This window comes from Oxyura jamaicensis, chromosome 3, assembly GCF_011077185.1.
Source record: "Oxyura jamaicensis isolate SHBP4307 breed ruddy duck chromosome 3, BPBGC_Ojam_1.0, whole genome shotgun sequence".
In the NCBI taxonomy this organism is placed as follows: domain Eukaryota; kingdom Metazoa; phylum Chordata; class Aves; order Anseriformes; family Anatidae; genus Oxyura; species Oxyura jamaicensis.
Window position 1 is genome coordinate 84,395,908 of NC_048895.1, and position 24,888 is coordinate 84,420,795.

The 24,888-nt window shown below is 42.8% G+C and overlaps 1 protein-coding gene across 3 annotated transcripts; it reads left to right on the top strand.

Moving 5' to 3' along the window:
- Positions 1-291: 291 nt before the first annotated feature.
- HMGN3 (high mobility group nucleosomal binding domain 3) lies at positions 292-24,888 on the top strand. 3 transcript variants are annotated; one of them, XM_035321817.1, is made up of 7 exons: positions 292-457; positions 14,601-14,651; positions 19,984-20,013; positions 20,637-20,684; positions 22,934-23,044; positions 23,162-23,261; positions 23,559-24,888. In XM_035321817.1, exons 1-7 carry the CDS (start codon positions 443-445, stop codon positions 23,570-23,572), a joined length of 369 nt encoding a protein of 122 aa, XP_035177708.1. In that variant the 5' UTR covers positions 292-442; the 3' UTR covers positions 23,573-24,888. The 3 variants fall into 3 exon arrangements, with proteins under 3 accessions (XP_035177708.1, XP_035177706.1, XP_035177705.1); XM_035321815.1 differs by having other exon boundaries at positions 293-457; positions 22,931-23,044; XM_035321814.1 differs by lacking the exon at positions 23,559-24,888 and having other exon boundaries at positions 293-457; positions 22,931-23,044; positions 23,162-23,531.

The following is a 24,888-nucleotide window of genomic DNA, read 5'->3' on the forward strand; positions in this document are numbered from 1 at the left end:
TGCAGCGGCTTTCAGCCGAGGAGGAGAAGCCACAACCAGGGGAAGGAGGAAGCGAAGGGCTGCTTAAACACGACGAAGCCACCCACCAAGCGCTGCCCAGCGCGGCGGGGGGACACCCCGAGGAGCCGCCACCCCCCAGCCCGGGGGAGCGCCCCTCAGGGCCGCGTCCCCAACGGTCCCCGCGCGCGCTCCCGCCTCGCCCCGCGCGCGCGCCGCCGGCCTCTGACCTGCGCGGGCCGCCCCTGATTAGCCCGCTCCCGCCGGGGCGGGAGCCGAGCAGCCAATCAGCGGCCGGGGCTGCCCCGTTCCGCCCGCCCCCCGCCGGCGGGGGCGGGGGGGGGTCCGCCGGGGGCGGCGGGCAGCGGGCAGAGCCGCGGGCAGAGCCGCCAGCGCCGGGCGGATCCGCGCTCGCCGCTTGGTCGCCTCGCTGCCGGCGGGCATTATGCCGAAGAGAAAGGTAACGGCCGCGAACCGCCCCCGCCGCCCTGCCCTCCCGGTGACAGCAGGGGGCTGGGAAGGGGGAGAAAGGGGGGAGCGGCGGGGGCAGCTCCGGCCCCGGGCGGGGGGCGCCGTGTTGCGGATGAGTCCCGCGGGGGGGGGGAGGGGCGCGAAGTCCGGCAGCGGGCGGCTCTGGGGGGAAGGGGCCCGGCCTCAGCCCCGGCCCCGCGGTGCGGCTCGTCCCGCCCGGCCCGGAGGAGGAAGAGGAGGAGGAGGAGGAGTAGGCGAGCCATGTTAGAACCGACCCGCGGACCCGTATGTACCCGCTGCGGGCCCCCCCGGCCTCCCGAGCCAAGGGGCCGCGGCTGGGGGGCTCCCGGCGCCGTGGTGCTGCGGGGTTTGGGCCCTCCCCGGGGGCTGCGGGGGGGTGGTTTTGCGGTTTGGGGACCCGGCCCCAAAACCAGGTCACCCGCGGCCTCCCGTGGTGTGGAGCCGGCTGTGTGCAGCCACAGGTGGATGGAGGGCGGCTGCCGGGTGCCCCCAGCCCTGCTCCTTACCAGAGGCATAAAGCGTGCTGCGGATCTGCGCACCCCGAGTTCGAAACGAGCAGACAAACCTCGCTCCCCATGGGGCGACAGCCAGCCGTGGGGCTGGTGGCCTCCGTTGGCATGCCTCGCCTCGATGGCAGCCGGCCCCAAGCGCTTTTCCTCCCTCTGTGCCTTCCCCACGTCCTTCGGCTCCCCCAGCGCCTGCCACGGGGGAGAAGCTGACAATTAGAGATCTCAGGGCAACTTTGGGGACCTCGCAGCCCTCCCGCCCCGTTTCCTTGGCCCTTCTGCGGTAGGTCAGCGGTAACGTGTCAGGCTGCCCTTCCGAACGGGGAGTAGGGTTAAAGTTGCCCGTGGAGGTTTTTCCTGCCTGTGGCAAAGTGTTTGTCAAGAGAAACTTTATCTTTGGATAGTAGGTCCATGAGAACATGGCTTGTTTTTAGAAGACTATTAAAAAAATTTACGTGCGTTGTCAAAGCAATGGAGACAAAGCTTACTCGGTAAATTTTGATTTACTTTGTACCGTACAGGCAAGCATTTGCATTTTAAGATTGTGCATAAAATACAGGTTTTGGGAAGCCCTGGGTCCAGGAAGCATTTGAACAACGCTTTTTGAGAAAAGTGGAATTGCTGAAGTGTTCCACAACAGTCTGGTTTCTTCCAGAGTAACATCCACAGAGCGAGCAGTCAGTGGTAGGGCAGTAGCTGAACGGTTACATCAGTCTGCTCCCACCTGGACAGAGAGCCATTGCGTGCAGCTAATCGTGAATTCTGCTCTCAAAACAAAATTTTTAGCTTAGAAAAAGACTGCCAATATCAGAACGTTAATCGGGTAATAAACCCCAGGAACCAAAATGAGAAAACTTCATAATTTTGTGGCTAAGTAAATAAATAATATCCCAGAAGGGGCTTGCTACTGCTCGCACCTGCTTTTGCGTATGCCTTGGTTACCTCAACTGGCTGATCTTTTTTTTTTGTTCTGCTCTTCTGTCCGTTTCTGAACAAAGTTTGCATCTCTATGTAAACTTCAGCGAGTAGCTGAGTCTCTGGCACGGTGCTGTTGGTGAATATGGCGAATGACTGCGTCAGGCTGTCTGTCCTCTGCAGGGCCGTGGCGTAAGGTCTTGGTGTATCGCTAGCTGGTTGAGGTTCGTGGGGAAAAGGGAGAACTCACCCTGTCTTCAGATGGTGTTAAATACTGCACTAAAACGAAAGGAGGTTGAACTCTGGACTGTTCCTGTCAGATGTCTGCGTGCTTTGTCTGTTGTAATAACATGTTGTGGTGTGAACGTGGCCTTTCACAAGAAGAGTAGCGTGCCAGTGTGGGGTGAGCTAGAAGGCTTGTTGTGGTATTGATAGCAGCAAACACCTTGGCATGGATGGGGTTGTTTCCCCTTGTTTTGTTGCCTAACTGGAATTAGCTCTTGGGTCATATTGGAAAACTCCTTGACCTTGAAACTGCCCCAGTAAAAACATCTCTGCGTTAGCCATGGAAGAACAAGGAGCCGTCCTGTGGCTGATGACAAGGAGAGCCACGGTGTGGTCACACACACACACCCATGCGCGCAGGCGTGCATATGGAAGCCTTGGTGTCATCGTCATGGAAGTGAACGGTGCTCACACCTCTGAGCAGTGCGTGCACCACCTCTGGGGGGTGTGACCAGGCCAGGCGTGACCTGTCCCGTATGGAGCCGGGGCTGCGCTCCGGGATGATACGACTTGTTCTCTAATCCGGCTCTAAGCAACATGACCTGCGCTTCACATGTTGTTTTGAAAACACTTGGAGATGGATCAGATGGGAGGACTAGTTACAACTTCTTCTTCTGATGCCTTGCTTTTAATAATATCTTTGAATATTACTGTGGCTTCAGAGCAAATAAAAACACTGTGATCTAATTAGCTGCATTTGTAAACTATTTGCTCCCTTGTAGTCAAGGATCGACTGTACTGCAGAAGCTGTGAAAATATAATGGAGAACATCTGGGGCAGGTTCCTGTTCCGTTATGCAAACTCCTTTTCTCTAAAGTCAGTAAATACACCCAGCTAGTCTGTAGAAAAAACAGATATTCAGAAGTTTGGTTTGGAATGCTGCTCCTTCAGTAGAAGTGAGAAGGTGCCGTACTTTGGGCTGGTCCTACTGTAGTGCTTTTAGTTACGTGATCCAGTGATCATGTTTACTGCAGGACTCTTACTTTCCTGGTTCTTCTGCCAACCAGGTGTCTACTCAATATGTCTTCTAATCCTTGGGTTTAAATGCAGGTTCTCACATGTACTGGCCTAGAGCTGTTAGGTTTCACCAGCGTTTTTTCCTCAGGACCTAAACTCTGTGCTCTTTGTGAAATACTTCTTCATGTTTGAATTTGTGTTTCTGCAATGTTTTGGGTATTCAAAGAGGAATGTTGTTCCTGCCCAGCTGGTAGGGAAATGGGGCACAGAAATAAATGGACAAGGTGTTGGAACGGTCCCCTCACCTTAGATTCTCAGTTTAAGATGTCTGAAATGATGGGTTCTTAATGAGCACCGCCTGTGCTCTGAGTGGTACAGTTGTTACTTCTCCAAATTTGTTGTTTTGCCTAGCGGTATGCACACAGAAACTGAGGAACTTTCAAATAGTAACCAGTTCTCTGAAGTGTTGGAGCAACTTGTGATTAATGCCAATTAGGTAATGAAGCCAAGGGTCCTGCAGATGACAGCTTTGTTTGCTGTGGCTCTGATCTTGCTGTCACTGTTCGGTCTGCAGGTTGAGGTGTAGATCTTGTGGCAAAAGCAGTAGGCGAGTTTGTGTTTGTAGTGCAGCGGTGTGAAGTACACTCAAGGGCTGTAGGGCTCTAATTAATACTCCAGGTGTGCATCAGCCTGTGTCAACTTCTTTTTGAAGCTCCTTGGCAGGGCAGAAGCTCCAGTGATGCTGTGGGGACTCTCACCTTACTGGTCAAAGTACCCTGTGCTGGGCTCGGAAGCTGCTGGTCTGTAGCAGAGGCACTTTTTGGTTCATCCTCGAACACAGCAGGGCATGGGATGGGGGAATTCTGCGGTCTGTTTCATGATCGGGAGGTGGTTACAAGTTACAAGGGCAAAGGGAGTCAGCAGCAGATCCTTAATGTCTTGTCTTCTACCCCCTCCCATTCTCTCCAAATTTCCCCTGTTTGATGTTGACTGTTTCCTCTTTTCTACCTCTGCTACATGGGGACTAAGAAGTCAGAGCTCTGTAAAGGTAGTTTCTGCTCCATTTTTTGTGTTGGATGGATCAATCCTAGGTTGTTCAGTAACTGCTGGAAATCTGCTAGACAACGGTAGAAAAGGCCCCTCTTTGGATCCATGTCACTGAGGTACCCCCTCTTAGAAAAATCTCCTGCCTAACGTGCCAGCAGAGTCCTTGGGTGGGCTTCTGCCTTGGGCATCCTTTGCAGGCACAGGCACTTAGATTCAACCAAGGCAAACAGAACAGAGGTGCCAAAGCATGTTAAGACTGCAGGACTCTTCTAATACAGGGGAAAAGATGTTTTATTATGGCTTTTCAGTTTTAGAAGTTGTAGCGCTAGTAATAAATTTGTAACCACTGAGAATTTTAAACCCTGGTGTATCAGCAAACAAAATTGCTGATTGGCCTTGACCGACTCAAAGAACCTACATTTTTCATATAAAAATTAGGCAGAAAGGATCATGTTTTTATCTGTGTATGATTTAGATGTAATGCAGTGTAGCAGTGTTGAGTGGCACTGAAAAAAGTCATTCTTGAATAACGCTGCTATGCCACACTGCAATAAATATTACAGGGCTGTTAAATATATGCAACATATATTTGTCTGTGGTTTATATTAAAAAGCGTAAAAGAGCTATTAATGTAATTTTTGCTATGACTGGTTTTTTAGAATTACGGTGATTATAAACTCATTGACCGAGGTTTTATAGATCTAAAATGCCTCTGATTGCGTTATACAATCCTGTAAAAATCTGACCCATTTAATAACAATTGATTACAATGTATAAAAATGTTCTTCTTAGACCACACTGAAGTACAACTGGAATTAATGAATGGGCACCCTCAACATTTTTAGCTTTTCACAGAATTAAAATAATTCCTAATGCTGCTCCATGCATGGAAGCGTGCTGTCTGATGAGGTGCAGCCAGTAACACAGTCTGCTTTATAAGTCATCATCTTCTAGATCAAAACTAACCAGATGCAAGTCATCTTGTTGTGTACAGGGATTTTAGGGAAGTACCTAGTGATGCTCTTAAGGAAAATCAAAAATAAGCTTAATAGTAGTTCAACAAGCCAGTGGGGTTGTTACTATTTTGCATTCTAGAATTATCAGCATGAAGTTGTTGTTTTGTGTGTGTGGTTTGTTGTTCTTTGTTTTTTTTGTTTGTTTGTTTTTTAATAAAAAAATAAAGAAGTCCTGTTTATGCAACTGGATGTAGCTGGTATATGCCATGCAGTTTAGTGCTTTTTTTCTTCTATTTTACTAGAAAAGCTACTTTCTCTGCCATTTTATACCCAAGCAGTATGTAGAACTGGTATGAACCAAGGTGTATCCTCATTTCAGAGAAGTTTTATGAAGTTGAATTTTGCTTGATGTATGTGTATCCTTAGTGTAGGGTGTAAGTAAAACCAGATTACAGCTTTTGTTGGAACTTAGCATTTCTCCTTGTTAACCAAGCTCAGCCAGAACAGTGATATCTACCATGGTTTGTTAGCCAAAAAGGAGTTTTCAGGTGCTGGACTTAAAGTTGCAGGCCGTGATCCTCTTAAAGCTCGCTTACTCAACAGATGTGAACATGCCCTTTAATTTTTTTCCTTGGATCATTTTAGTGCTCCAGTTTTGAGATGCTACGCGGTGGTGCAATGAATGTGTGATAACCCGCTAGGAGGGAGCAGGGCTGGGGATGAGCAACTGGCTGCATTCAGAAGTAAGATCCTCTTATTTCAGTTTTACTGTCAGCAAAACAGAATCACAGAATCATCTAGGTTGGAGGAGACCTCCAAGATCACCGAGTCCAACACTTAACAAGTCCTCCACTAAACCATACCCCTAAGCTCTACATCTAAATGTCTTTTAAAGACCTCCAGGGATGGTGACTCAACCACTTTCCTGGGCAATCGGACTTCACAGGGCGGACTGCAGTCTGACAGATACTTCAGGTGGCCGTATCCAGACCAAAAGAAGCAGGTCCAGATACCCGTTCCTCTCCTTACCCGGATTTAACCTGTGGGCTGTCATACACATTTGAGGTAGTTTTGAGGTGGGCCTTTCTGCTGCTCTAGCTTCCCACAGGCTGGCACGAAGAGGAAGCTGGCTGTTTGGTGGGGACAGGCAGAACTCTCCCTAGCACCGTGGCCGCTGCTGCCAGCCAGGCGCTCATCAGAGCACAGCCATAGCCTGCCTTCCTCTGGCTGTCCCTGAGTCCCTAAGTTAGGGTACGTAGAGGGGTGTTCCTTAATTCATTAGGCATTGCTCCTCAGAACAACTCGGTGGTCAGATCGTATCCTGGCATTGTTATGGAAAAAGATGCGCTGGGCTTGTTTGGTTATTTTCTTCCCTCGGTGTCCCTTGGTGACCAATTTTCAATTAATTACTCCTGTAGCTTGGAGATACCGCTCCTGTCTTCCTGTAGTAAAGAGTGGGTGTGCTTGGTAACAGTGAAAGCTGCAAATATAGAAGGCAATTCCCCAAGAGTGCTAGGATCTGTCTGTGCGGAAAGATCGTGTGCGTTCCCATCAACACCAGCTTCTCTGGGACTGTGTAGGTATGTCAGCTCTTCCCACCTAGATTTCTCTGTTCTGATGCTGAGTTAGTAGCAGCAGAGGGTGCTTCCATGGCTGGAAGTCAAGTGTCTGCTGACATTTACTTCTGCACTCTTCTGTTCCTCTCAGGCAGAGTTAAGGAGAGGTGTTGGTGCTTTTTGTAGTAGGAACGTCCTTTGTCACTGCCCCGTATCCTCTCTTATCCCACCCACCTCCTCCTCTCAGACTTAGCCTGTTGGTTTACCTTATTTTGAAACATATTGAGGTTGTCTGTGGAGCTCTCCTTTCTGCCTGCTGTAATAGGGCGATGCTCTTGTCAGCCCCAGCTGGAAGCATTCCTGGGACAACAGAGGCTCCGAGGTGCCTGATGTTCTGTGGCACTTCTCAGTTGCAATAAAAACAACAAAGGCTCTTTTCTAGATTTGTGTTTTTATCACAGTTAGTCCTCTGGGAGGGGAGGAATTATACACCTTTGTTCTGTCATTTGTGGTACGTCTTTGTCAGAGGTGGCTATTTTTGGGAATCAATTATGCTATTGAAAATAGTTGCATAAATTAATCTCTGTTTTTAAGGAGTTTTTTTTTTTTATGTATTTTTTCAGAAGTATTTGGTGCTATTTTGCTTAGAAGGCCTGATCAGTTCCATTTAGACACGGATGATTTCAAAACCTGGCCTTTAAGGTTTTAAAGCTCTGGCTGTGCATGTAGACTTGCATGAGTCAATCAGCTCCATCTCACTTGCAGAACTGGCGCCAGCTTTGAAAGGCCAGAGAAATATTATTATTAGTGGTTGAATGCCATCCATCATATTCTTTGAATCTGCCTTTTTATTTTATGGTGGCAGTAAAGTTGCTAAGCAAATATTGAGACAAGAATTCACTCACTACCTAGCTGAATTCTCGGGTCTGGAGTTCAGGGGGAAACTGGATGACTTCAGATAGACGCGCTCTGCTCACTGCTCCCGTGGCTAATGGGCATTTTTTAAAACACAGCTAATTATTTCAGTGTCTGAATAAGGAACTGTCTTAAGTTACACTGCTGTTTTAAAGATCTGATCTGCAACCTCTGAAAACTGCTCTTACTCCTTCGCTGTGTTGCAGGTAGAAAATGGCCCATTCTAAAACCCGACTTGAGGGAAGACAAATTTGGAAGGTCTTGCCCCTGTTTTTCTGAAGTCAGTTGTCCCAGTCCGAATCATATAACCCTTCAAGTAAATGATGTAAAAACTAAAAGCCAAGACAGTGGTGAGACTTTCAAAGTGTGCCATCGAATTTCAGTGTGGTTTAAATTATATTGGTCAATAATTGCCATTCCCATTCAGTGGCAATAGCAAGGCCTCTACCTAAAATGAAGGAAAAGTACTTGTTCTGGATGGCTTTGGATATCTAGAAATACCCCAGGCCTAAATTGTTTTTTGTCTTGTCTGTCTGCTCTGGAAACGCATAACACTCACAGAATTTAACTGTTTGAAAGTTACGGAATTTAATAAAATTGTTTGTTTGTTTGTTTTGTTTTCTGAGCCTAGCAATTTTGATTATATCCAGGCTGTTTGTATTCTTATTTTCTCACATATTCTTTGAAAACGTAATGCATCTTTATTCTGTTTGGCTTGAATTTCTAATGAAGAACAGAGATTTTGATCAGGAACTGTTTTTTCACTGATTTTTTTTTCCTACTTGCACATTAATACCAGGGGATATTAATGGCCTTCTTTATATTTAAACTTTTTAAAGTACAGTTTGTGTTTTCAGAACTTCAAGATTCAACAACATTCTCCCCCAAAGGACTAGAAAACTAAATATTCTGCTCTTAGTAGACACAAGTAAAGGGATTCATATTCTAAAAATGACGTCTTGTATAATATTTCATTGTAATATTGTAATGCTTCTTAACAGAAAAGATTAAATATTATATAGATTTAAAGAATAAGTATTTAAACAGTTTTTTGTAAAGTAATGAGTATGTGTTTGATTTAATACAAGTAGCAAAATATAATTTGGTGTATGGAGCAGGAGGGAGTTACCATGTCACACATGTTTTAGAGCTTTATAAATATTTCTTGACAAGCTTTAGGAACATGCAGCTCCCAGCCTCCCCCTGTACAGAGTCAAGATTTTATTTATATATGTAAGTATATACACACATACAACGTTTGCACAGATTATACATATGGATAACTTGTATCTACATATGTTTATATGCACATATATATGTGTGTGCAGATATATATTATATAAATAATGTATAAATGTACCCCCACCTCTGAAGTTGAATCTGCATAGTGGAACTCTTTTTTTCTTTAAAAAAAAAAGGCAACAACAAAAACGGAATATATATATATATATAAAACAGAACAAAACCCACAGATTTTTGGAAGAGTACAAGACATAGCAGTTTGGATAAGTATTGTAAAAATGCAACCACTAAACAGATTTATTCTGTGCTTCATGGTTCTGGCAGAATTACATGTTTTTGACATTAATGGCATTTTTTTTTTTTAAACCAGGGTCAGGCTTGTTGTAGAAAAAAAAAAAGAAACGAAGGAGTGCGATAGGAAGAATACCTGATTTCTTAAAGCATTTAATAGGGTGATTTAATTCCACTTGCAGAGTTCATTCAGATTTCCTTGGCAGTGAACATAGTTGTATCAGCTGAAAGCAGATCAAAGAACCAGCTATAAACAAAGGTTAATGATAAGATCCTGGAGGAACTGAAGGAGGAAACAATGGTTAGAAGGATGGTGCAGGAGTTGGTTGGTGTTAAATTAGTCAACCCACAGAGTCTCTGTTAATCTAAAACAAGAAACAAACAGCATTTTAATTACGTTTATGAAATGGCGCAAAATTCAGAGCTGCTTGTGAAGACAGAAATAATTAGAAGATCTTGCGTGTATGGGGAAACAATTCATTGAATTAAATTTAGGCTAAAGCAGAGCTCTATTCACAGGGAAGTGAGGGGAGTGGAAATTTTAGGAAAACATTGCAGTAACCCCTCCTGCCCCCCAAATGGCTTAGGGCTTGATATAATGTCCTTTTTTTTTTTTTTTTTTTTCTTACAGTGGTTTTGTTGCAAGCTTTAATCACAGAATTGAAGAGGTTGGAAGGGACCTCGAAAGATCATCAAGTCCACCCCCTCTGCCAAAGCAGGTTCCCTAGAGCAGGCTGCCCAGGGAGGTGTCCAGACGGGCCTTGAATATCTCCAGAGAAGGAGACTCCACAACCTCCCTGGGCAGCCTGTGTATCACATTTTGGTTGGTGAAAAAAGTTGTTGGAGGAATGACCAAAGCATTACGTCATGGAAATCACAGCTAGAACAGTGAGCCAGGAAAGTATCCACAGGCAAATCCCATCACAGGCAGTGTATTGAGGTGTGGTTGAGCAGAACAGCTTGCAAAGAAGGGAGGAAACACTACAGAGAGAGCTCGTGTGGTAGGACAGTGAAGGATTTCTGCCTTTCTAACTCCTTAACCTGGTAGTTACTATGAAATTGGTATCTGCTTTTTACAAGGGTATGAAAGGACTAATTTCTGTCCTATCAGAGCTGAGGTATTGAGTGTCAGCTAGTAATAGGATCCTTCCCAGAATGAACGATCTGTTTCATTTTATAAGCCACCTCCTATGCCAACTGTTACTTCTCACATTCTTGTATTCTCACTTTTCGTGCTTTTAATGTACTCTCCTTTTTGATAGTGCAACCCACTCATCTATGTATGAAGTGTTTATCCTGAAGCTGGTCACTGCAGGTTCAAACATGCACCATTGGATCTCTCAAACGAACATCAGTAACTTCACTACCGTGGGTTACTGTGTCCCCGTTAAATCATGCTTATATTGCAGGATTTCAATTAGAGAACTGAAGCTTTTTCTCCTGTTCTTTTGTGGTGCATCTCCACCAGGTCATCCAGCCTTTAGATCAACCGCAAAGGAAATTTGTCAGTTTGTTCTTTAAAAAGTTTTCTTAAAGCAGTTATCTAGCTTTCTCTTTTCAACTCAACAGTCCTGTTATGGTGTTGGCATTGCAGATACCACCGTATCATTGTGGTGTGTGGAAACACCGATTCTTGTGCACATTTCACAGCTGGTGAAATGCAATAATTGTGTATGTAGAGAAGCTCAATTTCAATATTCCTTTACTTTTTTTTTTTTTCCTGAGTGCTCTCAATAACTTATTAATATTTCTTTTGTTTTTTCCAATCTTATCAAAACCATTTCCTAGGTTGTACCTTAAAGAGGAGAAGGCCAAAAAACAAACAAACAAAAACAACCCACCACAAAATCCAACTGATTGCTGATAGGCATGCGGAATCTTGCACGCAGCCTTTCAGGTTAATCTTGTGGTATAAATTTATGCAGATCTGACAGACCTCGCAAAGTTTAGCTGCAGCTTCATTTCCAATTGTATTGCCAATACGTAGTGCAAATGGAGGTATGACACAATGTGTGGTCATCTGAACCTAAAACTTGCTGTTAGATTAAATGTCAAAGGCATATTTATAGTTAGCCAGTCAGCTCCTTTGCTGTGCCTTCTGTGTACCTCTGTGAGTGGAAAAAAAAAATGCTATTATCTGGGCCTTATCTGTTGCTTCTTTTATTATCTGCCTTGTCTCTCGTAGGCATCCACGCAGTCAGATGGGGCAGGCCTACAGAGGCTGCTCTATGAGCGCAGTGCGGGCCTGCGAGGGGCTGCAGCTGGGGAATCACCGAGGCTGCGCTGTGCCCATCTCCGTGGTTCGGTGCCAGCACTGGTCTTGATTTTGCTTCACCAGACTAACTGTGTGGAAGGCCCCACCCCTGGGCAGTTTGCAGAGCAAGGCATGGTAATCAAGGCATGTGTTAATGTGCCTGGGGTGTCATGTGAAACACAGTGAGCCGCATGCCAAGAGGATGGGTGACTCGGTACGCGTGGTGGCCTTGAAACCAGGGTTCCTGTGGTGGTTTGGCACCAGCAGAAAGGATGAGAGCAGGGGCACGGACCTGAAGGTTTTGGTGGTTTCTACGTAAAAGCCCCTTGACTCCCAAATATGAATGCAGGCTGCCACTGCGTGTGGCATGCCAAGTTGTTTGGGAGCTGCGCTCGGCTCAGATCCGTTCACATACGAATCTCTGATCCCAAGGGAGAGGAGAAAGCGCTGTGGAAACTAGCATGAAGATCCAAATCAGTCTGGAATGCCCAAGCAGGGCTCACAGAGGGGAAAACAAGCTTCTCTTCCTCCTCTAACAAATATGTTGTAGCCCCACCTGACAAGTTTTTGGTGTCTGACAGGCTAAAGAGTCCCGGGCTGCTTGCGACTGCCCGTGCCACTTTGCTCTTGTCTGTTGCACTGCCTCAATTGTTTGTGCAGCTGCGCAGCCAAACAAGTCTGCTGGAGTGGGCCGGGGGGTTCCATACTTATAATCTGTATCTGTATTTATAATATTTATGCACTTGTTTAAGCAGCAGGCTATTTTTCAGCTGGATCGATTACCTCATCGGCGACACAGCCTCCCCCGCGGCTCTGCCAGCCTCCCGGGGAGGCAAGGCCCTGGGAGGGCGAGCGCAGAGGGGAGGGATCGGCGCCGGCCTGGAAATGGGAGCGTGGTGCAACCACCTCCCGATGGTTCCTGTGCACCTCCCTCCATGGAGGAAGATAGTTGGCCTTCAGAATCACTCTTGGATTTTCCGGAGAAGGAATTCTGGGCTAATTAGCTAACTTAATCAGGCAGTTATGTAACATATCGTAGCGCTCTACAGCGGTTGTGGCTGCGTTAAGGATATTTTAATATAACTTCACTTTTTTTTCTGTGGTTAGCCTCGTGAGCAGTTTTTAAATCTGTCGTCAAGCAATAATACTGACATCTAAAAACAGCCTGCCCCGTCTGTCAGGAACACGGACGTGTCTTTCCTTAGTGCTGGAGATAATGGGGTAAATTACTGTGCGTTAACTATACGGTGTTGCAGGATGAGAGTTTGCTCCCGGGTGATTACTGCAAGACTACTGGCATGTGACAGTGCCGTCTGGTGAAGATTTAGCCCTGTTTCAAAGCTCTGTGGCTCCTAAAAGTGAAACGGTGTAAAACAGCCCGCTTGCGGAGTGTGAATTGGTTTCATTTAGTTTACGGGGAGTTTTTCAGCCTGGCTTCCAAAGGAAATGAATCATGCCGTCTTTCTGTCCCTGCCCCTATAAATCTCGAGCCTCTTGGCCCCCGTGAGGAGAAGATGAGACATTCTCTCACAGGTTTCATATATAAATAGGTGCCCAGTGCAGGAAGGATGCTATTTGAGTAACAGAAAGGGTGCAGCGCAAGTTTGTGAAGACTTGAGAAAATTCATACAGGAGAAACAGATGTTATGAATTCATGAACTATGGGAAGGCTGTGCTTGAAGCTTGCACCATATTGTGCGCCGAAGAGGGAAGTTGTAGGAACAAGGGTGGTAGTGACTGATCGTGGAGCTGCTTGTTTTTGTTTTGCTTACGGCTCTTTATGCTCCCAGCACCACACCGTCGAGCTGTAGCAGCTCTTTCATAACCAAACGTAGAGGCTTTTAGGAATGCAAACCTGAAGCAGTCCTGCAGGAGGCCGGTGAGGCTGCAGTAGCTGGGGGGAGCAGCCAGGCTCCATTTTGGATGCCTGACTGTTGCTATTCTGAGTTGCTCTACCCAGCTCGGTGCTGCTTAACTTCCTGCTGTTTGCTAGCTGCTTAGGCGATCGCTGCTCGGCTTTTTTTTAAACCAGCTGCTCTTGTGGCATGCCTCGCTTCTGGCCGGAGAGCACCGAGTAACAAAGCCACATTTTATTTTCGAGTGGGGAGTTGCAAAGTGTCTTTCTGTAAGTATGTTAGTGCCCAATGACAGGAGAAGGCAGTGGGCAGCTGCTGCAAACCCGCCTGTCCTTTTCTCTGCTCCAACCCCCACCTGTGTAACTCCAAGGAATTCTGTGTCAAAACCTGTGTGTGCGTAAGGGGTGAATTGGAAGGAGAAAGGAAAAGGTAACTAGCCTGCTCCTTTACTGACTGAAAAACAGAAGGGCTACCGAATTGCCTTCTCTGCTGCCTGTTAAATGCCTTTCTCAACACATGCCTTTCTCGTAGTTCTTCCCCAACTGCTACTGTGTGCTGGTTTTCCATGAATCGCTTGCATCTAGGTGGAAACCTTGTTGTTTGCAAAATGTAAAGTAATGCATCTTGGGTTGTAAATGAAAGAACAGGAGCTGGATTTCTGACAGCGGTTTAACTAATGTTTCTTTGGTACCTCTGACAGACAGCAACGGCCAGGTTGAGGCTTTGTTCTTACCAAGAAAGATGTTTGTCCCCAGCTTCCCTGCAGAAGTCTTGGTGTTTTACTGATTTTTGCTGTTTTGATGGTGGAGATGAGATGAGGGGAAAATACTGTTAAAGCTTCCATCTGAACGAGCCTGAGGCACAAAAGGATTAAATAAGATAAAGAAATCACTCATTTCAGTAATGCTGGGCTTTTTTGGTTCGCCTCATCTCATTACCAGTGAAGTTCATGTTTGGGAAGAAACACGCTAAGTTTCTTGGGGATTTCAGAATCCCTAGAAGAGCAAACCTCGGGTTTCCAGTTCATACTGTTGTGCTGCCAACTGCTGATTAGGTGAAACTCCCAGTGGAGCCTGCAGATGCTTTGGTTAATTGGCTACAGGGATCACTGGGGGACGCTGTGTGGTATGATGCATGTGTACCTGGTGATGATCAGTCCTGGTGTTCCTGCTTGGAAAATCTAGAATGGCTTTGGTACAACGGTGCCTGTACCAGGCTTCCTTAAGTTGCTGCAATGTATAGAAAGAAGCATTTTCACCATAATTTTGTTTGCTGTTGCTTGGATGCTTTTAAGTCTGTAATAAAAGCACTAACTTAGTATTTTCTTTTAGTCTCCAGAGGGTGCTGAAGGCAAGGATGCAGCAAAAGTAACTAAACAAGAGGTAAGTATATTTCCTTTTTATTTTTTTTCTTTTAATTCATTTTGGCATGTATTTATTTAACTGCAGATCTGTGGTCTTGAATATCAGAAGACTACACATTGCTCTGCCACTTCTGGTGAGGTGTTTTCAGTGAAAGTGAAGACAGTTTGCTTAAAACCAGCAGCAAACCACGTTTGTAGCTTTTTTTTGGCATAGTTTGTTTTTGGTGCACTGAGGTTTCATAGGACTTAACCGATACACAGAATAAATTTCAGGACCATTTAGAGCTTTTATAGATAAACTCTGGTAATGCAGCAGTGTGGGGTGTCACTGCCTGGAACCGTGTTGCTGTGTCTTTAGTGAGTTGGCAGAAGAGGGTTAATGCACGCACCTCAGCCGCTCTCCATCAAAGCTATTCTTAGCTTAAGTGACTGATGGAAGGGTGTCTTGAATTCAGATACCGGGCTCTGAACTGGAGCAGCTGACACATTTGTGTTTTCTTTGTCTGAATTCGTTTTAAGGGCACAGTAACTTCTGTCAGAAAAGGCAAGGAAGCAGCAGGTGGTGTGTTGACCACTACAGTAAGGTTTGCTGGAGCTTGTCTGTCACAGGCCTTAACGTGAATTTAAAAAAAAAAAAAAAAAAAGGAAGGGCTAAGGGAGTATGGGGATTTGTTTTCTTAGACTGTCATCTTTTGTAGCAGACAAAGTTAAATCAGGACCTAACGGGTGAATATTCAAATGAGTTAAACCTTAATTGCTCTTCTTGTAAATCCTTGGGAAAAAGTCAAATGAAGTTTTACATTTTCTGCCTTGAAGTTGGTTGCTGGTCAATCCAACAGAAAAAAGATGATGCAAAGAAAATGTCAAAATATTTCAAACAATAGGAGCGATTATAATGAGCTCCTAAAAAAAAAAATAACTGGAAAGGAAGTCTGAGAAGAATGGGTTTTGGTATCTCAGTATCTTCCTATGAAATTTTCTGTAAGACCAATTAGTTTCTTTTTCACAAAATATGAAAAGGCTGCCTGAATCATCATAAAAATGTAATCTTTTTTGCTCTGAATTAATGGTTTTCTCTGTCCCAATTTAAATATTACTTCTTCAAGGGACAGAAAAGTAAGGTTCCTTCCCCTACAAGTTTGAGAGCTGACTGCTTGTATAAAGAAGAAGGACCAAGAAGTTTACAGAATTACACAGGTTCTCTAGAGAGAGCCTGCTTACTCTGAAATGTGAGAGCTCTTAGAGTAGTCTTCAGTCAAGATAATAGTGGCTGATGATGCAAGGGTGAAGTCAGTGCTCTTGGGTAGTGGTATGGGGAGGGAGACGCCACAGAAGCCGTAGAAGTTGACATCTGTAAGGTCAAAGAGCATTACTGAGAAATATAAGTCACCCCTGTAAGAAGAGGCAACAGATTTGCATTGTAAGAACTGCAAATCGAAATCTGGGCAACTTGGACCTGTTCGTTTTAAATGACGGCGTCGGTAGGTAATGGGAATGTGTTGGGGCACTGTGATGCTGGGGCACAAATTATCCAGTTTGGAGAACTACATTTCATTAGAGATGGGATGGAATTGTTCCATGCCTTACTTGTCTTTAATATTTCTCAAGATTAATAGTATCAATAACTACAGCTAAGTCCTTTGTGGGTTGCTGAGCCATGCATTAATGGGATGGTTATAGTGTAGAACCTGGGCCCGGTATCATTTGACCACAATAATAGGTGTCAATGGGATGTTACGGGTGATCAGAGAGGTTCTGAGGACAGCAATAGTGTTAATGGAGATTTCACTTACCCTTCAGAGATTTGGTAAGAGGCACAGGATGGCACTACAAAGGCAAAAAAATAAGTTTAAACTGTAAGTGCTTGCTTCCTGGAGGAACAAATCAAAGGGCCAATAAAAGGATAATAAGTCCTTGATGTTCTTCAGTAGTATTGTAAGACTTAGTTAAAAAGACAGTTAGCAGAGAACTAATCTGTAATTGTGGTTATAATATATTCAGGTTTGTCATCCTTGCAGGAATGTAAGTCCAAATAAACTCCACAATTGTAAGTTTTGATATCAAGAAAGGGAATTTTATTTAAAATGATAGTCTATTAAAATGAGCAGCTAAAAGGTATAATGGTTGCAGGTGGCAAAGAGGCTATGTGATAGACCATGCTAGGAGCTTGCAGAAAAGCATGCTGTTTTTAAAAAAACCCTCCCAATCAGAATTGCTTAACAGCAAATTAAAGGAAATTTATCATTTTTAAAAGTGTTTCTGTAAAGATGGAAAATAATGAGGGAAGGAGCAAACCCTCCAGCAAGCCAAATGTGAAGCTGAAGTGCAGTAATGAAACTCCTGCTGTGGGTAATTCTTACAGAGGTTCTCACAGTGGAGCCATTTCCCATGGGTGCAGTATCTGCAGGATGTTCTTGAATCGAGCCAGTGAGATCTAGACAGCACGGCTCTATTCACCAGCAGCCCAAATGTGAAATAGCCAAACTTTTACACGCAGGATGTAACTTCTACTGCTTGCATTGGCCCCAGTGCCAGAGTAACCAATGGTAATGAAATGCTCCCAAGACTTCAGATAAAGGATTCTGGAAAATGAAGGCTGTAAGTCTGACTTGGAAAACTAGTTAAATAATATAAAGAAAAAAATAACAGTAGAATGCATACATGAGGACAAATTTATAATAGTTTATATAGCATAATGGGGGAGTCAACACCAATTTTGCAGACAGGTTATACTTCACACAGCTGAGTTGTTTATAAAGACAACAGGTGTATAAATGCTGGCATACCAATTAGTACAGCCTGCTTACATCTGAAGAACACTTTTGGATAAGGCTCCCCAACATGGTTCTTCAAGAAACTAAGCTTGCATGGATTATAAGGAAGATATTCCTAACAACTGATAATAAATAAAGATATGAGAAGAGAGTAGGGAAGAAATGTGAATTAATTCACATGGCAAGGGGAAGATGGCAGTGACTGTCACCAAATCAGCCGCTAATCAGGAGAGCGATTATGGAATCACTGTGAGCAGTTGTTAGACAACAGCACTACTTCTAATCACAAGGTAAATAGAATGTGGGAAAAATACCAGAGGACAGAGTGGGAAACATCAGCATATCACAAGATTACTTTGTTGGGCACCCAGATGTAAACTACAAAACGTTCTCCTGGCTCTTCCATAAGAAGGATAGAATGAGAAGCATATGAAGTACAGCGGCACATGCAGAGGGTGGGGAGCAGCTTTTCAGTGGATTCCAGCAGATGGTCTAGGGTTCTGGACTTTTCATATAAGAGGGGATAAAGTCATCAGTTACACAGAGAAAGGCAGTTAGTAACCTGAGAACAAGTGGGATATAGTGAAAGTAAGAGGCAATAAGTTTAGAGGAAAGACAGTAAAGAGTGGAGATTTTACTTTTTCTTTTCCACGCAGCATTATAACCGCATTATGGAACTCTGCTACGGGATGTTATGGAAACCAAAAGTGCCAATGAGTTCACTAGCTTCTTAGACAAGTTTATGGAAAAAAAATGTCCCTTGGGGACTGTTAAACATGTGATGTATATGTAGTATCCAGGTTGGAAAGTCTGCAGTTGTAGATTGCCAGAAGCTGGAGGAGTAGGAAAGCGCAAAGTGTTGTTCTGTCTGCTTCATTTCATAGACTCTTTCCATGGGTGTTTGCTAGTGGACCAGTGTCAAACAGACAGCTGGGCAAGCTGATTGTTCCTGTCTTAGTACAACTGTTTGAATAGGGAAAAAAGTTCCAAAATCATATTAAGATGTGGCCTTTGACTTGACTCTGATTATCTCCTTATAAGCAGATAACACAGCATACGTACAAACCCTGAATGAGAATTAAAATGACGTACCAGTCAGGCATTCAGGCATTTTTAAAGGAGCTGGAGGGCTTATGCCGAGTTCCTGATAGCAATGCAAAACATATGAAACCAGACATGGAACTGGCACAGTTGGGGGATATGGGAGAGATTTTAATTTGTGTAGAAAAACACAGTAATCTTTTGAAAAGTAAATGCTAATACAACATTTTGATGCCCTGACATTGAGGTATAGACATCATCAGTTGTGAAAATAGACTTGTTTATAAGAAAAGCGAGATTTATGTTTTTTGTTAAAGATGCATAAATGTTTGATAGCTGAAAATATCATTCGGTGTTTTTTGATAAGACTTCTATTTTGCTGAACCCAGATCTGAACTTTTCACTACTGCTTTCCACAAATGATACTTAAATTGCTCCAAGGAATACAAACTCCTGCATTCTTCAGGCATAAACAACAGCTTTTTGTTCTATTGCAAGAGATGTGTGGAGCCATGGTTTTTCGTCTCAACTTAAATGCTTAATGCATAATTAAGAAGGTATTTTTGATTCACTGTTTCGGCTGTGTTACACCGGATATTTGTTGCAGTTGAGTTGTCTCTTTATTTTGATTACAAGTGTGATTCCAGTTTTATGATACAGGCCAAACTTTTATCGTGTTTGCTAACCATGCTGTGTAACTTGATCGTGGGTTCATCTATTTTAATGATTTCAAAAAATATTGTTAGCAAGCCAGTGAGCTTACAAATGCTTTGAAGACTTAACTCATCTTCAATAGTAAATTTATGAGAAAGAACAGAATGAAGTAAAGCTTAATAAGGAAGGTGATGAAGGAAGAAGAAAAAATATTTGATGTTCTTTCCTTTTTAGAATTATTTTTAAATAGAATAAATCATTTTCCCCTGTGATTCTGCGGCTGCCTTTGTATGCCTCTTTATATGCACTCCTGGATTGAGTGTGGGGGGTATTGTGAAGGGGCCCCTCAGTTTCATTTTTGAAATTTTAGGGCTCTGATATCCTCTAGGGAAGGATGTTACCTTTATTCTGCTGTTTATCAGATGGTATTTCTTACTGGCTGTTACAAATAACATCTAATAAATTACAGAAACATCATTCTAAGTATTTGTGAAATTTAAGTATTTGTGAGAAAGATCCAACGTCCTCTGCACAGGTAGGCACACTTAATGTATTTGTGAACCTTTCGTAGTGCAGTAACAGACTCAGGAGAGACTCAGGAGTGCAGTAACAGACGTAGTGCAGTACTTGTAAAATAGGGGGGGAAATAGTATCTCACCAAATTGAGAGTAGATTTAGAGGAGAATTTGTCAGGAATTACACATCATTTTGTCCTTTTAAAATTTTTGGTCCTCCAAGATGAGGAAGCCCTGAATTGTGTTTGGCAATAGATAGGTATTTTGGTAGGGATGTGTATTATACTGTCATCATGACTGATACTGTGTTGCTTTGAATATTGTTTGCTGTACGCCTTTAAAATGGTCTTTTTTTCCTTTTCTGTAGCCCACGAGACGATCAGCAAGATTGTCAGCTGTAAGTATACGTGACAGCTCTTGGTGTATACTTTTCTAGTGCTTTCTCAGACCAAGCAGGTTTGTTACATTTTGCTTGATTCAATTTTAATTCTTGCTGAGGGGTATTTAACAACTCTAGAGCTAAAGATAATTGCATTTTCTTGGTTTTGGGAAGTTACTCTGATAGAAGATGCATTTCCCCACCTCAGTGCAGTGCTGTCTGCTACATTCAGCATTGACTCAGTACCCTTTTGCAGGCTGTTAGTTGTGGAAGTGCAACCTGTCTGTGAAAGAAAAAAGGCTGTCCTTTGAGGGTTTCATTTGCTGCCACTACTAGTACTTGGGTTTAGTTCCTCTTCTCTGTTAGAACTTACCTCATAGGCCTTTTTAATAGTTACTTCTAATCTCCATGTTTGTCTCTTCAAATGACCCTCAAACTGCTTTCGACTCCTAGAGTGAGCTAATGAAAATAGGTGTATGTACGGTGAGGAGGTGCATTAAGGTTTTTCAGTCTTTTTCTAGGTGCACGGTAACGAGTGGGAAGTAAGGGAAGGGGTGGGTGGGGGGAAGCTGCGTGGAGCTTGGGTTGCTGGCTTCTGGTAATGTGCTTAATACATCATGCAACTAAAAATGTCTTTTTAGAAACCTGCTCCACCAAAACCTGAACCCAAGCCAAGGAAAACCACTAAGGTAAATACACTTCAGCTGCCATCCTTGTAGCCAATAATAAGCAAGTACACTCCCTTTTTGCACTGCAAACAGTTGAATTTGCAGAGTATTTGTGAGAGGCATCAGCTCCCCTGCCCTCCTCCCAGTTCTTCCCTCAAAAAGAAAAAACAAATTAGATCATTCTTTTCTTTCTGTTCCACCCCTTCCTGGCCTCATTACTGGCCCAAACAAAAAGTCTTGCCTGTTTGATATGCAGACTATGTTAGTTTGTAGTTCATTTCTCCTTCAAAAACAATCTTCACCTTTTCTACACCTTTCCTGAAATTTACAGGTTTGGTTTCTACAATAGGATTTGAGATTACTGCATGCCATCCTGTTTCGTTGTCTAGAGGGGCAGTACTTCATTTCATAGTGAGATACTCTTATCTCTTCTTGAAGCCTGGCAATTGCTGAGAACGCACAATTATAATTAAAGGTGAAATTAAATATATTTAAATTGAATGGTTTGGGTTTTCTAGGTCAGTTACAGTCAAATTAAAATCTTATTAGAGTCTGAAATACCTTTCCAGGATTTCAGCATGTGAATCATGTACTTCAGAAACCGTAGATCTATTTGCGCCCAAGGGGAATGCTAAATAAGAACAATTGCTTTATCAGAAAAAAACATGCTGCTGGAAACTCAGTCTAGCACTCCTCTCGCTTACATTTTTCAAGTCCTTGTATTGGTATCTCAGCTGGGCAAGTATCAGGATATGAAGTCTATATGTGAAATAAAGCTATGACTTTGAACACATTATAACTTACCAACTTAAAATACTAACAATGTCTGGCTGAGTCTGTCCTGCTTTTCTCTCTTAAAAAGAGCACTAGTAAAGGAAGGGAATGTGGTAGGTTCTGTATCTTCCAGTGCATGTTACGAAATGAACATGGTATAATGAGTCAGATGAAGCTGCATTGACATCCAAGGCTTATTTCAGGCAACTGGAGCCCTTTTCAGTGTAACTCTTTTTATTTTTTTTAATACAGTAATCTTTTTTTTTTTCCTGAGTTCCAACTGGATCACAGTTTAAGGAGTATATGAATATTGGTCTAAACGAAAAGCAGCAAGTATGTACTCTGACCCCGCTAATAAGCAACTAAAGATAATGCAGCTTCAGGATTTCTTATTGTTCAAAGCTTGCAAATTACAGATCTACTAAGTCCTCAGTTTGTTCATTTGTAGCTGAAGAGTTAAGATGTTATACACCACCAGTAAGCATCTCAGTCAGGCATTGTAGCTGCTGTGTAACATCGAAGCTCAAGAGTGAAAGGAGTAATTCAGGCTGCCCTGTAACTGGGATTAAGGACATCCCTTCCTCCTTGCCCGACTGCTCTGGGGGGACCTCCCTGGAAAGGCTGCTAATTCAAAGGGAGACTGACCTTCGTATCCCTGCTCCCAGCTACTGTTGCCATTTTGCATGGAGAATTTGGAGCGAATGATCCCACGGAAGCTCTTCACAGGGTTTATCAAAACTATTTTAGCTACCAATGCAAAAAAAAAATATTCCAAGTGTCAGTTACATTTTTATCCCGTTACTTAAGTTTTTATTTTATAAATACATACAGAAAGCAAGGAATAAGAAAAAAAGTAGGTTCACCGTAGGAATTGTCTAAGAGCATATCTCCATATGAAACTGTAGACGTTAGGATAGTTCCTTTTGATAAATTCTCTGCTTTGTGTTGCTGCAGATGGAATTTTATCAGTTTGCCTTTCTGATGTGTTGGTTGGTTCTTTCATTGACATGAAATGAACATCACAGATGTTACCAAACTAACAAAAGGACAGCCAACAAAAGTGCTTAATTTTGTTAATCTAATTTATTATTTCATGTTAATCAAAACTGTAGTGCTGCTGCACAAGCAGCACGGTGTTTGTGCTTGGCTAAATAAGCTTTCCATATACTGTAATTGGATTTGTTCATACAGATATTTTAGATACCTTTGGTTTTTAATCAGTACAGCCAAAAAAAGTTTGACTTTTTTGTGTGTGTGTGTGTCCCTGTGAATTAAGAGAAACAACAGAGAAGAAAATTTTCTAGAAATTTAGTGAGTCTGGATAACTTTGGATACAGATTTTTCAGGTGGTATTTAGCTGGTTTTCTGTTTCAGTCCAGCACATGCAGCTTGCTAGAATTGGCTTCGTACTTCATATGAAGGTTTTTTGATAAAGATGTAGAGTTGTGGCTATTCATGCAACATCTGTGCCCATGTTTTTAATCTTCTGTCAGAAGGAACCTGGAACAAAGGCCAACAAAGGTGCTAAAGGGAAGAAGGATGAAAAGCAAGAAGCTGCAAAGGAAGGTACTACACCATCTGAAAATGGTGAAAATAAAGCTGAAGAGGTACTTTCCACACATACCTCCTGCTGATTGAATCAGTGCTTTTTTAATTATTCAGCCTTTCAGACATTGATAGCATGTTCATAATGTTTCTTTTTATTGCCCATAATGTTATTGCAGATTCGCATCTCTCGCTCAACTGTTAGTGTTTCAACATCCAGAGGTGCCCCACCCAGCACACTGTCAGTAAAAGGGCAGATTGAAACAGTGAAAGTTAAGGGTACGGTAGAGCATTCTGCATGTGTGCAGTGAATAGAAACAGGTAGTAGTGTGGTGCTTTTCAGTATGAACAAAGGAAGCTGACAGGTAAGGCTTGTATTGCTTTTGAAAAGCTGGGACCAATGAATTAAGAGAAGTGTGTGAGTGTACCTGTTTTGTTTCTGTAAATGTAATACCGATATAGGTTTGAAATTGAGCTGTTAAAAATAAGAAATCAAAGGAGTAGGAGTAGCGTGGGTATTTATACATATAAAACAACAATGTACTATAGTAATTAATTTTTCTTTCTTCTCCACAGGCTCAGAAAACTGAATCTGTAGGTGACAAGAAGGAATGAAATATCATGAAAATTTTGGGTTGATTTTATGTACCTCTTGGACAACTTTTAAAAGATATTTTTATCAAGTATTTTGTAAATGCTAATTTTTTTAGGACTATGATAGTTGACATATTAAACTGTATATGAACATTTCCCTTCTCATAACAGTGCTTTTAGAAATTCCCATTGTTGCCAAGTAATATAAATATCAACTTAATATTGCAAGGTATGTGTAAAATTGGATCAGCATTCCATACACTTGCTTTAAGAAATTAAGTCTTGTGCATATGGTGATGTTTTTACTGTGCGTATTTGAATTTTTCATGCAGTTTTTCTAGAGCAATAATCAGTGGTGCTTTTGTACTTAGGGTTTATGTGATTTTAATGAAACATGGATAGATGTGGCCACCTGCTGACTATTTTGGGTTCTTTTAATGGATTAAAATAAAAGGTCTCCTTGCCTGCAAAACTACAGCCTCCTAATGTTTTCTCTAAGTCTGAGGAATGCCTTACTCATATTTTCAGCTGTTACAAGGAAGACTAAATGATATAGCAATGATAGTTTTGCATGCAGTCTGTTTGGATTTTTTTTTTTTTTTTTTTTTTCTGGCTGGTGTCTGATGAAAAAAATACCCGCACAGGAGTAGCAGGTTGGGATTTTCAGTGGCCCGCAACCTAAGCGACTTTATAGATACATTCTTCAGAAACTGTCATAGGGTGAGTAGAGCTGACATACTCTATCAGGATATTGTGTCTGTAATGAAATATCAACAGAGAATGAATTGCTTGATTGCTACAGACATACAGTAACTGTTAAAAACAGCTTTGTCTCTCCCCCTGCTCCCTTTTCATTAACTAGAGAAGACTTGCATCATATTCTCTGGAAACGCTTCTTTCTACCTGCAGTCTCAAATTTAATATAAACAATTGCTGTTCTGCTTCAGCTGAGGACAGTTGTTAATACATTGAAATCGCTGTTAAACAGCGCTATATATTTGTTACCTGGTAGAAATGGAACAATGAAAGTTATTTTTGAGGTGATTGTGGTGATATGGTGGAGTAGCTAATGATTTTTTAGTATCCATGTTTCAACTCTGCAGCTCATTATAAGCGCCTTTTATAATTTTTCTCCTTCTCTTTTCTCTAGGGGCCCTGCTATTTCTATTGTTACTTCTGGGATGGGAGGGGTGAGAGAAAAAGATGTTCCCTGTTCTTCAGTAGTATTGATTTGTATTGCTCAAGTGGTGGCCATTATGTCTGAGGATACTTCTTGCTTGTTTAAGTCAATAAATGAATGACTGTTGCTTGA